The 14320-nt window shown below is 42.4% G+C and overlaps 1 protein-coding gene across 1 annotated transcript in view; it reads right to left on the reverse strand.

Moving 5' to 3' along the window:
* Positions 1 to 7247: 7247 nt before the first annotated feature.
* Positions 7248 to 14320, reverse strand: part of mtnr1aa (melatonin receptor 1A a) — a 35419-nt gene continuing 28346 nt past the window's right edge. Inside the window, exon 2 of the mRNA XM_008282079.1 lies at positions 7248 to 8874. Coding sequence (XP_008280301.1) covers positions 8006 to 8874 — 869 coding nt within the window. The 3' untranslated portion in view covers positions 7248 to 8005. The remainder of the gene's footprint in view (positions 8875 to 14320) is intronic.

Below are 14320 nucleotides of genomic sequence, written 5' to 3' on the forward strand. Positions count from 1 at the left end.
ACAAAAATAGAGAAAAGCTTTTATCCACTTTATCCTATAGATTCTGTTTTCATCTTCTTCATCGTGCATTCTAAGTCCCCCTCCTCTCTCTATGCTCTGAAGACGTCCATATCATTCTTGTGTGGTCGGGCAGAAATCAGAGCTGACATGTCCTTCTGGGAAATGTGGTAAAAGGTATCTGAAAATGACTTCCATTATTGGATGAAAGCTGGCGAAAGCAAGAAAGAGCCTTCGAGAGAAAATGAACGCATGAGGCGGGAAGCGAAGCAGACTATGGAGTAAAATTGTACATTTTCAAGGAAGACACCCTTTTGACAAGTGGATAATTGTGTTGCTATTAAACGTATTTAAAAGAACTACTTACTACAAGTAGTGTTGATGGTTTTGTACAAGGTCAGGACATGAAAATGATGCCATCTGATGTTTTAAAGGACTGTTTTGTTTAGTTCCATTATAGTTGGAACAGCACGAGGCAGCTAATGGTCTCTATCTCATTTCAGGACATATCATTGTGACGTCAGATTATGTAACTCATCTGCTGGTGAGATCATTATCATCCCCTCTATGCTGTGTCATTCTCAGACTACGGAGTGCAGTTTTTTTTTTTTCTTCTTCTTCTTTTTTCCTGTACCGGGCTTAGAAAGCTCTGGGGAACATTCAGGGGCCTTGGATGGCAGCAGTGATTCACCTGTGGATGGAAGAACAGAGCCGTATTATGCAGCGTCTTAGCAATTTTAGTCATCTTTCAGTGAGACGACCAAAACAGACATCGAAGACGCGCAGGCATGTTCCAGGCAAAATGAAAGTACGCTAGAATGCCACAGTCATGCAGCTGTATAGTGATATTAACCAGTGGCAACAAAAGAGACAAAAGGAAAACTAAATGAATTACAAGACTTTTTCGAGGGTTGTTTCTCTCTTTCTAAATGTAGAATCAGTGCTTTAACACCGACAGCTGCAGATCAACCTGTAGATCCTGTGATGAAGTTTTGAAGACTTCTTTCCTTCGTCTCCTTCTCTTTGCACTTTGACTGCTCTTGTGCTGAGTTGTGCTTCAGACCTCGGCAACTTGGAAGTGAATCCATTTGTAGATGGCTTTCCTGACAGCGGAGTGATTTATTTCAAATAATTTGGAAGTCTTTTTAAGTCTCCTGCCAGAATCACAGGCATCCACAACCTTTTTCTCTGAAGGCATTAGAGAGCTCTTTATCTGATCTTGGCACGATGACACCGCACACTTCAAAAACAAAGAGAACGCCAGACCTTAGACTCCACAGGTTTAAAGAAGACTCCCTGAAGATGTTCTCAGTCATCAGTGGCACCTAATCTGGATCTACTGATTATAATATTACAGATATGACCATGCGATAAATACTGGGGTATGCCAACTTTCTCTCATCAGTTATTTCTTCATTTTGTTAACTTAGAAAAATGCAAAAACACCAACTTTATATGTTCTTTGTTGGACTGTATCACCTTCTTCAACTGTTTCAAAGAAGATCAAATGTTTGCTTCCCCAAATATATTGTAAGATATCAACAATATACTTACTTTTTCACTTGACTGTAAGTGTTCACAAAGTCAAGAATGAATCAAGATGCTTAACCTGTTAAGCCCTGAGCTATGTTCCAGGCCTCTGCTCGAAAATGACAGAAAACAGTTTATCTCTGCAACCACAAGGTCTATTTGAATAACTCTTGTGTCATAATTAAAGGAACATTTGTAAAGATTTGCTCAGATGTGTAAATATCAGAATATATGTTACTGGTTATGAGTAAATGAAGACGGCACAAAGCACAAATGACACATTTTCAGGTTTGCCTCAAAAGAAAAAAAGCACTTTCAGGATAATTATCTCTTTGGAATGATCTAGCTGCAGCTCTAAACCTCTCCCAGATTGTAGCACTATATGAGAAAATTCTCTCTGCAAAGATTGACTCCGATAAAGTGAAGCAGAACAAAATTAGAGAGTTTTTAGTCCAGACAGTTCAGGCGAGGTCACATTTTTGCACACTTGTTCAATACATCCAAATACAGCAGTTTTTTAGTTTTGAAAACTAAACCAGACCGCTACATCTGTTACGCCGCCTGTGCCTAATGCTCATCAGTGATTGACATCGCCTTGTTAGAGCCAACAGAATACAGCGATAGCCGCCAAAATAAAATTGACAGCACTTTAAACCAATCAGAAGCAGCAAAATGCCATCTTGAACACTAGCCGCTTGCTGACCGAAGTGTTCATGATTTAGCTCCCAAAGGCTAACGAATGCTCCAAAAGACGCCCGGAAGGATTTCAGAGTAACATAGGAAATAGGACTAACTGTTTCCGGTGTGGATTTACCGATAAAATAAACTTTTCATGGCAAAACTACGGAGCCCGTCTGGTGACATCGATAAGAAATAAAAATAACTCATTCGCACGCATTCGTAAATCGTGGCCACGAGTTATTAATGCGTGGGAACGACATAGTTAAATTGTGGCCTTGCATTACTAATATGAAGAAACAAGAGAAGTTGTGGAGCGAATTTCACAGTGCGGTCATACCAGCTGTCGATTAAGGATAACGGGGGTACTGTGCATGAAACATGGAGCATTTTGATTTGATTTGATTTGATTTTAACCTTGGAATGAACTCCACTGATATCCTGAGATCTCTTGCGATGAAACACCGTGTGATAACTATGTTGTTACCACGCATTAATATCTCGTGGCCACGATTTACTGATGCGTGGGAACGAGTTATTTTTATTTCTTATCGATGTCACCAGACGGGCTCCGTACAAAACAGCTAAGAGAAATTTTACAACTACAGTTTGATGAAACGATTTCGTTTTTTGCTGTTTCTTTGGGTAATTTATCGCTGACGCTTTGATTTTAGAGAGCTTTGATGGATATGTTTGGAATCTGTGGACTGTCAGCTTTGAGGGGTTGTTTGTGCATTTTGCAGGAAGTACCAAAGCGCTCGAGCTTTGACTGGGTGGCGCTATATCGATTTCCATATTTGATCATTCATTTAGTTGGTATTATATATATATATATTCTTGTAGCCCAGGTTCTGCTGTTTAATCTGATGTGCAACATCACTATATTCTTTCATGATTAGTGCATTGTTTCACACTTTTTATTTGTATGCAACCCGCTTAAGGGGCTACAATGGTAATGTTTGGATAATATGCAGAAGTTTTTTTGTGTTTTTTTTATTTGTGCTGAGGCTTTTCCCGCCATCTCTTCATGTGCAGTGATAGATGTGTGTGTGTGTGTGCGTGTGTGTCTGTGTGTGTGTGTCTGTGTGTGTGTGTGTGTGTTTTATTGGTAAACTGACCCTTTTATAAATCAGTTGATTTGTTTTTATGTAGGTCAGATTCTCCCATAGAGAAATGTAGTTGGCTACTCTTGTATTTTTACAGTACAGACCTGCTCTATGTATTAATATTCTTCACCCAACAACAACATGTTTTAATGAATTGATATCTTTCCTGTGAAGACTTTACACAGACTGCAGAACTTGAAGCGGTGAAGTTGTGCTTGTGTGTTTTGCTTTCCAGAGGTTATGCTTTGCCACAGTGAAGGACACATTCTATTCTCCTTTTTGTTGGTATGGAATCAGTAATGGAAGATGAACCTAAATCAGTGCCATTGGTCATGTAACACCTGACTTTTCTCTTCCATTTCGTTGTACATCCAGGGCTATAAAAAATTGCTGTGCCCAGATTACTGTATAACTCTGTTTGGGGGCAGTGTAAATCCCTGGGATTTTTACATTTGCTCATGCCCAACCCATTCAGTCTTTCCTACCACACACAGCTCTTGGGATTAAACGGATAGAGAAGGGGGCAGGGAATCCACTGGGAGCTGGCTCTTTCAGCTCTTGCTTTGAGGATGATGGTCAGTGGCCGTTATGTAAGCCAAGTGGATTTCAAATGCATAGTTGAGCCATTCTCCTCTGTGGTGCACGATGCCTTTGTCTGTGTTCCACTAACCGGTCTGCCCACGCACACTATGCAACAAACATGCAACCACTGATGCACAATATCCTATAGAGTCCCTGCCTCCTATGCACTGCAGAGTCCTTCACACGCTGAAGGACACGGATGCCTACCGACACTTTTTATCCGCTCACCTTGAAAGTGGGTTTGCAGACAGAACCTGATAGCTGATGTGTTAAATTGCCACATGTATGACTCAGACAATGCAGAGTAAACAGGAAACGCAATATATAAGCGTGTCTTATCACATTCATCCGTTGTTTTTGCGCTAATGATGTGTGTGTTCCACTTTGGATAAAATCCCATTACTCAGGCAGATTTGCAGCAGGGCTGTCACACTTTGGCAAAAATATAAATAGAGGACAAGCCGAACAACAGCATTTAAACGTCTATGTACTTTCCAGCAACAATCTGGTTCAGACCCAAACAAATACTGATATGCTCTGGTGCCAGTTTATTATGCCCACCTATCTGAAAAAAAAAAAACTGGTGAGGGATGTTCATTTGAAGCAGAGGTAGACAGAAATCAAGAACAAAAAGACTTTTTGTAAATACAGCACTCCTCCTGCAGTCTGGCCCTCACCCCCTTTGGTCCTCAGCCCCTTCCACCAGACAAGCATGCTCATATGCACATGCTTCATATCAGTGATGTGCAGTCAGGGGAGGCAGGACATCACGGAAAGAAAAAAATACATGATGATAAAATAATTTCAATGGTTATATTTATCCAGAGATTTGTACTATAAAGTACTTTTTTTTTGACGATTTTTAAATTTGAAATTGCTAAATTTTCGCAATTTCCCATTCAAATGCTTGGAAGAGAAGCCGGTGAGGCAGCGGCGAGCTGTGCCTCACCTGTATTGTGCAACCCCTCACTGCGCAGGCTGCCATGCGTAGGCTGTCACTGCATAGCAGCCAGCGCAGTGAAGGATTGCGCAATCCAAGTGAGGCAGCAGCGAGCTCAGCCTCACTTGGATTGCACAATCCCTCGCTGCCTGTTGGCTGCCTGCAGTGACAGCGTGCTGCTGTCTGGATGTCGCCAATAACCTGGTTGAAACACATTTAATATATGAACTGATGCTCCATAGTTCAGCTGATGTATATAATAATGTACAGTATTTTTCTTACCAATTGTATGTGTGTAACGTGCTGAGCGATCATAAACCGCTGAGAAGAGGTTCCAGGTGAGGCAGGCAGTTCTCTTGCCTCATGGCAGGGGGCGCTCTGATCCCAGACATGCTTCTTGTGACTCCGTGGTTGCAGAGAACAGTGACAGCAAGCCGGACTAGGTACGATATACAGTTAGCAAGTCAAGTGCAGCGAAGGAAGATAAGGAGACTTTTACAAAAAAGTAACAGATATTTTGTCCAGAAGGAGCGGAGCATGGACTTCATTTAAAGGTAAAGATCAGACTGCAATAACTTGGAAAAAAAAAAGAAGAAACATGCATTTCATAACCCGTACACTGCTGCCAATCAAATGGCAAACATGCTCCTGTGTAGAGTGCATATATTTGTAAATCAGATTCTGATGAAGTCAATGCCTCACCAGCCATGAACCTCACCACACGTCACTGCTTCATATGCAATGCAAGACTGGTTGTAAACATAAACACGCCATAGCTGCATCTATGGATATATTTGGCAGAAATCTAAACTATTGGTAGCATTTAACATTGCCATTCTTTGCTAGTTTGTCTGGTAAATCTAAGTCACCAGGAACCTTTACAGGCAAATACAGTTAGCAGCTTACCTTCCCAGAGGACGAAAGGTGGGATGGGAGTATTGTAGTTACTGGACGTGACTCCAGATCTATGATGCTTTGGCGATATTGGCCAAACCGACAGGCCTAAAAAAATGTAGTTCCTCAAATGGCCACTTGAGACTGGCTCCGAAAACGAGTCAAGCCCCATAGACCCCCATGTTAAAATGTCCAACGTTATTGCTAAAATAAACATATTTGCAACCTAGCACAAAAAAAAGGTTTTGGTCTCTATAGCTTATTTTCAAGACAGGTCTACAGGGGTGAATTTTTATACAACTTCCCCATTTAGATTGCATTACAGAGGAAAGTTATGCACAGTTAAGTGTGTGGCCACCTTGTGTGAGAGGCGACGTTGGCGTGGCCTGTCATAGCTGCACTCATGCTGCAGCGCTTTGCTTATTTTTGGATTAGCCTGGAGTCGTGCCAAGACGGCGAGACCTGGAGCCACCACAGCTTCAAATCCACTCTTGAGGAAACATAGTCGTCACAGAGGGTTCTTCCATCTTTATATACAGTCCACTATTGTAGTACCTTTATTGCCAGATTGCCTTTTTTGATAAGTCTGTTGTGATGCAGTCTAGGTTGCATATGCTGTACAAGTATCCACCATTAAATCCTGGTTTTCACTATACAGTGCGAAATGCTCACCTGTTTGGATTTATGATGCTCAAACTACTGCTGCCTACTACAGCCTAAAAGCTCTATCGCCATTTATTTAACCAATGAGGATAGTGGCCAAAATCATAATAGCTAGATCAGGGGATCTCAACTGGTGTCACCCTGGGACCCACATGTTCCCTTGGTCATTGAGTTGCAACCCAATTTTTTTAAGAATTCAATATTCAATATACTTTCCTGTGCAACGTGTATTTCAGAGCATATAACCATGCATAGTAACTGGACCATGACAACTGTGTGTACAATACTGCACAAAATAAAAAAGGGCACAAAACAACATATTTTCGCTCCATTTTAAGCAAATTAATAAGAAACTAAGGAGGACCATGACAACTGCATGTACAAAAGTTATTAAATTATTCAGACGGGGGGTGCGGGTGCTGAGCTTTCGGTCCGACCGATGGTGGTGGTGGTGGTGGGGGGAATGTATGATTTCCCGATTCCAGCACAGCGAATGAATAGTTGGCTACTCGGGTCCAGCCCTCGTATGAAAATCAACATTTTCAATACTCCGGGTCATATTTGCGCTTTGCCATCTTGCATCCCAACATCAACACAAACTTAAAATGAACGTCAAACAAACTATGGTTACCATGCCTGTCAAAAAAAAAAATTTTTCAAAATAAAAAATAAGTCCAACCTGAGACGCACATAATTTTGACCAGCTGTCCGCGACCCACCAGTTGAGAACCCCTGAGCTAGATAATAGATAAAATAGTAAAAGCCCCAAGTTGTAATAAACCTGAACTGTAGAATGCATTTGCAGAATTGTAATAACCTTGCATTTGTGAGCAAATTGAACACAGGACTCAAGCAAATCCCCCATCAATATCAGATTTTATTTTGCATATGAACAATTCCTGATATTCATGCATACAGTATAATGAGCTCACAAGGTGGTAGAGAGACAGCGAGAGCGAGAGAGAGAGAGAAAGAGAGAGAGAGAGATTGTTTTACTAAAATATATATTCCACCTAATGTAAGGGACGGTACTGTAGGGTATAATAAGACAGCAGCAACCCACATTGCTCGCACTCAATTAGTGTTACAGTGTCACAAATGAGATTATTAAAATCGGTTAACTTCACTTATAAACTGGTGGTTATATTTTCAACCCAAGTTTTGTATAAATTTTTTATATATATAGATTTTTTTTATTGGCCTCAAAATTTTGCTTCATTTAACTGGAACCTGATATATCTTGTTATATATCTACATTACATTTGATACAAAATAAATACTTATATAATAATGCATGATACATTTATATCATCACTGTAAACATGAAAACAAAACAGACCATATATTTACTGTACTACAGGTACTGCAGAGTCAAACAAAAGTGCTTGATAAAGGACGAAGATTATATGCACCCCTGTTCTTACTGTGATTGTTCAGAGGTCAGATAGCACCGTATGACTGTCTGGACAGCTCAGAGGATAGAAGCTGCTTTAGATTTATATTTGGTATTTTTACTCACTCAGCTTTTTGTTTTGTTTTGTTGTGTTTTGTTGTTGTTGTTTTTTTTTTAAACCTCTCAGTAACAGCATATCCATTCATGTCTCTGTGTTGTAGTTCAGACCGAGTCCACCTTCACCTGGTTATTGTTGGTCATGAGCGGCGATGGTTTGCTCTTCAGCCTCTCCCCCGCGTCGTTGGAGCTGTCCTGGAAGAAGATACGAGCTGTACACACTGACACTACAATACGCTTGTACTCTCGCCGGAAGTTCTGGTTCAGCACACCATACACAATGGCATTAAGGCAGCTGTTGAAGTAAGCCATGAAGTAGCTGGCCACGAATAACCACTCGGGGATCAGGGGAACCACTACCTGCGGTCTGATTGCTACGGCCAGACCGATGAAGTTGAGCGGCGCCCAGCAAACGGCGAAGAGCACGAACACCACGAACATGGTGACAAAGTTCCTGACGTCGTGCGGCGTCAGCTTGGGCCGATTGTCTGGCTTCACCCGCCTCCTCACCTGGATGACCAATATCCAGATGCGCAAGTAGCAGTAGGTGACAATCATGATGGGCAGAATGAAGTGAAAGAAAACAACCGCGATCGTGTACGCCGAGCTGGCCGACTGCTCGAAGGTGCAGGAGTACACCCGCGGGTCGTACTGAAGGGAACCCACGAACAGGTTGGGCACAATGGCCACGACAGTCAGAGCCCAGATCAGCATCACATAGCAGACGGAGTTTTTGTCACTGTACAGTTTGTCGTATTTGAGGCTGTGGCAGATGTAACAGTATCGGTTGATGGCGATGCCCGTGATGTTGAAGATGGAGCCGATGACGCTGACACCCATGAGGAAGCCGCTGATCTGGCAGTGGACGTAACCCAGGTTCCAGCCATTGTGGAAGATGGAGGTGAGGACCAGAGGGTACGGGTAGATGGCCACCACGAGGTCTGCCACTGCCAGGCTCACCACAAAGATGTTCCCTGCAGATAAAACAAACACCCACAGGAGAGACAAGGAAGAACACATGAGTCATTGACAACACAAGCAGAGCAGACTGAACATCCAAATAAAAAGAGACAAAGAGGCCGGCAGTTATTTTATCCACTGGCTGCCAAATTCTTTCTGCAGAATCCTTTTAGAATTATCAGCCTGTAAAAGGACAGTAACGCTGTTCTGTTTATATGAGCATATTTGCTTCTTCTCACCTTTCTGGGAGCCATTTGTTTCATTGTGGGAGAAAGATAAACACAGAGCAAATATCAGCTTACTGACAATATGGAAAAAAATAATGAAAAAATCTGTCACCAGGATGAAGGTTTTGCTGCTCACTGCCATCTCTGTCCTACTTAAGTCAGAAACTCCTAATTTGGGGAGTGAAGCAGAGTTATGGCTGCATTGCTTCACTCTAATGGCGTAACTATCACACTGAAGATGTACTGTGTGATGATCTAAAATAAGTCTGGAGGCACTTCATTTCATACCGCAGGAAGGACAATCCTTTTGAAAATCAGAAAAAATCTGCGGTCGGCTTTGGGAAACAGTTGGCAGCCATTTAAGAACACAAGATTTGTAAATATGCTAAAACATGCAAAAAACACCAACACAATCCTTCAGAGACGTTCATTTGTTTCTGTTGCGGCTTCGTTAACATAAGCCGCAGGGAAAGGGCCTCGAGGCTGGATGTTGAGAGGAAATGCATCCGCAGAAATTTGTATTGTTTGGGCGAATGTGTGTGTGTGTGTGTGTGAATGCGTAAACACATTTGGTAGTTTCCCCCTGATGATTTTGGCATGTGTGAACTTCAACTCGCATTCAACTGTCACCTTTTGATGTCGGTGAATAATGAACGGGAGGGAGGCCCGTGTCGCTAAATAATGCATGTTTCTAATTGTCGGCAAGGACTTCCACAATGTGCGTGCCAGGCAAACACGATCTACAGGCTGGCCAGTAATCAAGAGCACACAAGTGGGTTCTTTGTCTCTGCTGGAGAACACACACTTGTGCACAAGGAGAGGTGGCGGAGAGCTGATTGTGATCCTCAACCTCTTCCAAGTGAAATACATGATGTGCCCTTGAAGGAGTCAAAAGAGCAAATATCTGATGACGTGTGTGTGTCGTGTGTGTGTGTGTGTGTGTAGGCACGTGCTGCTTTGCGTCTCCAGTTTTCTTTAATTACACACACTTCTGCATTTGAGCTGTATTTACCGGCCTGTCACGACGACGTCAGACGATCCCACCGTCTAGCCACGCGGCGTTTTCACAGCTGTCACTTACACATCAGTGGAACATGTACAGTAGTAAGCACCATATTACAGAGCCTAATGACAAGCCCGGATTCAGCTTTGCAGATGTGACAACACCCTGTCACAGTTGATAAGATGCGTTTACTACATGTCAGATGGGAAGTGAGCGCATCATATATCTCTACGATCGCCGCGGCGCAAGAGGCAATTTCATTTTCGCGCTGACGTTTTGGGCAGCTGGTATCAGACACACTCCCCCCGACCCGCAGACAGACCTGTCAGTCTCACCTGAGCATTAGAAGCACGCTGCTGATCAGCTCAGCGGCCTGTTATCTGCCACGGAACATGCCAACCATTCTACTGCCAGGGATCACATGCAGCTATTAATTACGTTTTGTCCTTTTATATCTGTCATTCAGCTGCCCTCTATAGGGACTTAGGTGCACCTGCTGTTGTCACAAGACCTCATAGCTGCTAGAGAGCTTTGCTGTGTGTGGATAAGTGTGTGTCTATGTGCACTCTTGTACATCTATTGTTGTGAGGACCTGAAAAGGGTGAGGGGATGTTTTGGAAAGTGTTCCCTATATGCTTGTGCCGCATACACCGTGTGTGGTAAAGCAGCCGCTCCCAACCTTTTTTGCACCACAGACCGGTTTTAAGCGAGAAAATTTTCTACGGACCGGTCACATAACAAACAATCATTTTTACGATTAAAAAGTTTCATAAACAAATACAATTACTTGCTAAATATGTGTTTCCTTTTGCTTCTTGTGTCAGCATCAAGTCTTTCCCACTTCCCACCGAAGCTCTCCAGAGACGTTTGTTTTTGTTGTTCATTTCGGCGGCGGTTAGACTGACGGCTTCGTTTAACGGCCGAGCATGCAAACTAACAGAGTCAAGTGTGAGAAGCAAGCACGAGCTCGTCATTTTTCAAAATAAAACACCCTGCAGACTCCGACGGAAATAAAAATAAACCAATAAAATGTTTTTATTCTTTCTGTGCGGCCCGGTACCGGCCCGTGGCCCCGTGGTTGGGGACCGCTGTGGTAAAGCACAAGGAAAGCATCATGAAAGCCCGGCTGCATGATGCTATAGTGGTCAAAAACTCCACAAGGCACCTTTAAAACTTTAGATTTTTAGGTTAGAATTCAGTTTAGCTTGAGAGTTTATGTTTCGGTTTAGAGTAAGTCCTCTACCTAGTGTTGGTAATTAGGTGGATTTAAGCGTATGAGCTCGGTCGCTTGCTGTTTGCCGACATTGTTAGGCACATAAGCCTCATCGATGTTGAGTTGAGAGCTTGTCAATAACAGCTGCTTTAACCATCACAACTACAACTGGTTTCTAGTTTATTGGGTACACCTAGCTAAAACGAATGCACTCTAATACAGCAGCCCTGCAATAAATCCTCCCTGTATGAGGTTCAGCCTTTGACTGGTGTGGATTTAACCTCATGTTGAAGGCTATAGTTTGTGTTGTTGTTGCACTGTATGTTATAATCATCACTGTTTCTTTTATTTTGTCTATTTCATGTATACCAATGAGCTAAGTAATAAAACGCATGCAATACAGTCTAACAGCAATCCACATTACAATACATCTATACACACACAAAAAGCAAAACTAAAACCATTTTAGCATTATAACAACATACGATCATTGTGACCCACAGCTGTGTCTTTACATTTTACACCTCTAACAGTCACCATTAGCATTCACCTGGAGCCACGTTTAAGCCCAATATTCACACTGTCTTTAGCTCTGTTTTAGTCTCTATCCACTCCTCAGGAAAATAACCCGTTCTTTAGCAATTAACTGCTCCACTGTGTTCAGGTAGTGTGGGTTTATCATGACACTCTTTTTGGAGGGCTGAATGTACCTGCCTGGTGTAACTGGAAACAAGCTTGATCATCACAGTGAGGTGTCAGAGCATAGAAGCAAAGAAAAGAAAAAGCTAAAAGAAACTAGAATAAAGCCAGCTGATGATTGTGGGTTGTTACAAAGAGTGATACCTTTTAATTACTAATTATCACTTTATCAGTTGTTAAATGGGGGGAAGAATGCTGAGGGCATTTAGTCTGACACCAGATGTAGACGACGGGTGTAAGCCTTCAAAATCACTACAGGAAGCAACAACAACTTTCCAACAGCAGCTAAATGTATTTATGTACGTATTTCCTTTTACAGTGAATTAGCCTTTAGAGCTTGCCGTACTGTGTGCAACAGTTCCAAAACAAACCCTCCATCATTATTTTGCAGGGTCACCAGTGCTGCATCCTTCATTCAGCTACGCCACTATGATGGTGATTGGTTTAAAGAAATACAAAGAAGCCAGTTGTTATTTTTATTTATTTGTTTTGTTTTAGCAGAATGATGATGAGGTGCAGTCAGACCACTGTGCAGCCCTGGCTCAGTGCTGTGGAGCAAGGGCTGGCTACGCGGAACTATCCATTAATCAGCTACCTGCTGGGACAATATCTAATCACTCAGTCAATATGGGGACTCATTTCCCATTTGTGGAAAAACAACTGATCCCACAAGATAAACATTAAATGTTAGAGTCAAGGTGTGGCTGTTGGTGCTGCTCAGCATTAGATGAAGTCTGAAAAGTGAAAAGGTGTAAGTGCACGCCGTCCGAACGGACAAAAACAAGTGAGCGTGGATGTGTGTGTGTGTGTGTAGACAGATGGGTGCAGTTAGCGAAGCTCCTTGTGTACTGCCAAATGAAAACATGTGTCCACTTTCAGAGAAGGTGCTGAGACAACATGCAGGCAGTCAACTTGAGGGAGTTTCCCCTCTCTTTCTCCGCAATTCTTTACTGTAAAAAACCCCGTTACAGGATTTTAAACTCAAGTCACTCAGCATTAACAGCCTTGACCTTGACAAGGTGAAATGCCTCCAGGCAGCCGGCTCTTTTGGCTGCTGGACTCTCTCACTCACTGTCTCTGTCAGTGTGACTAGTCCTGTGATTGACGCATCACTCTGAGTTTTCATTTGGCTTGAGGAGAGATATGGCCCAGCGCTGTGTCCCTTTTCCGTTTCTGCAATCCCGCTCTTTCAACCAATTTCTGTTAGGATTTAGGTACAAGTGAAGCCCGTCTGAACATTTTTGCCACTGTAGCTCGCAGTGAATTTTGACACAGCCTGGTAAGCTGAAATATACAGTTCATTTAATGTCAGATTGACTTTTTCCACATTTTATGGTGTTGCAGCATAATCTCGAAATGGAATATGATGATTTTTTCTCCCCCCCTCCCATGACAACCGTAAAAAATGTTCTTAGAACTGTTTCTGAGACATATTGAAAAAGAAATATAGGCCTCACTTCCAAATTACTTTTTAACAGTCAAAGTCAGTGCTAATTTTGTCAGTAATGACACCGCTGACATCTGAAGTCGGATTTTCTACCATTTATCAGAGCGGTTAGTCCAGTTCAGTCAGGCTGAATGTGAAGCATCTGTGAGCAGCTATACTGAGGTCTTTCAACAGATTTTCTAAAGGGATTTAGGACCTGACTTTTACTGGGTCATACAAGGGCGGTCACTTTCTTGTCCTGAAGCCACTGCAGTGATATGAAAGGGCTGCGATTTGATATGGGGCTTAGTGTAGGTGCAGTCAGGGAGACTGTTTCATTCTTAACGCCTCTTGTTCCTCTTGTTTGTTCATTAGCTACTTTTATCTCTCTAATCATTCCAGGTCTGCCTCTCGGCTCCTCTCCATTCAGAAAATCTCACCTCTTCTTTGAAATCCAATCATCCATCCTAGTTTACATTATCCAATCAAATAAGCTTAAAACTTTCCACTCATTATCTCCGTGTACTAATCAGCGTGTATGTTGTTTACTCCTATCATCTCCTCTGGCACGACGCTGTCTCCCATCTCGCGACGGCGACCTCCCCCACAGACACCAACATACAGTAAACACTGGCCAAGTCAGCGGGCCGACCAATTACACGGATATTCCCCATAATTGGGTTTTAGCCCTGAATTAAGTCTAAGCCAAGAACTGATCTACGTTTAATCAGTGGGACTTTGAATTCATAAACAGTCTGTCCTGACTGAACTGTCTTTATATCCCTTGTGTGGGAACACAAACTGTCACCATAACATAAGGCTTCACATTTGGCTGCATTTCTTCTTTCTTCAATCTCACATGTTCCCTGTTCCTTCGTGCTGAAACAAAAAC

This window comes from Stegastes partitus, unplaced genomic scaffold, assembly GCF_000690725.1.
Source record: "Stegastes partitus isolate 25-593 unplaced genomic scaffold, Stegastes_partitus-1.0.2 Scaffold256, whole genome shotgun sequence".
Lineage (NCBI taxonomy): Eukaryota > Metazoa > Chordata > Actinopteri > Pomacentridae > Stegastes > Stegastes partitus.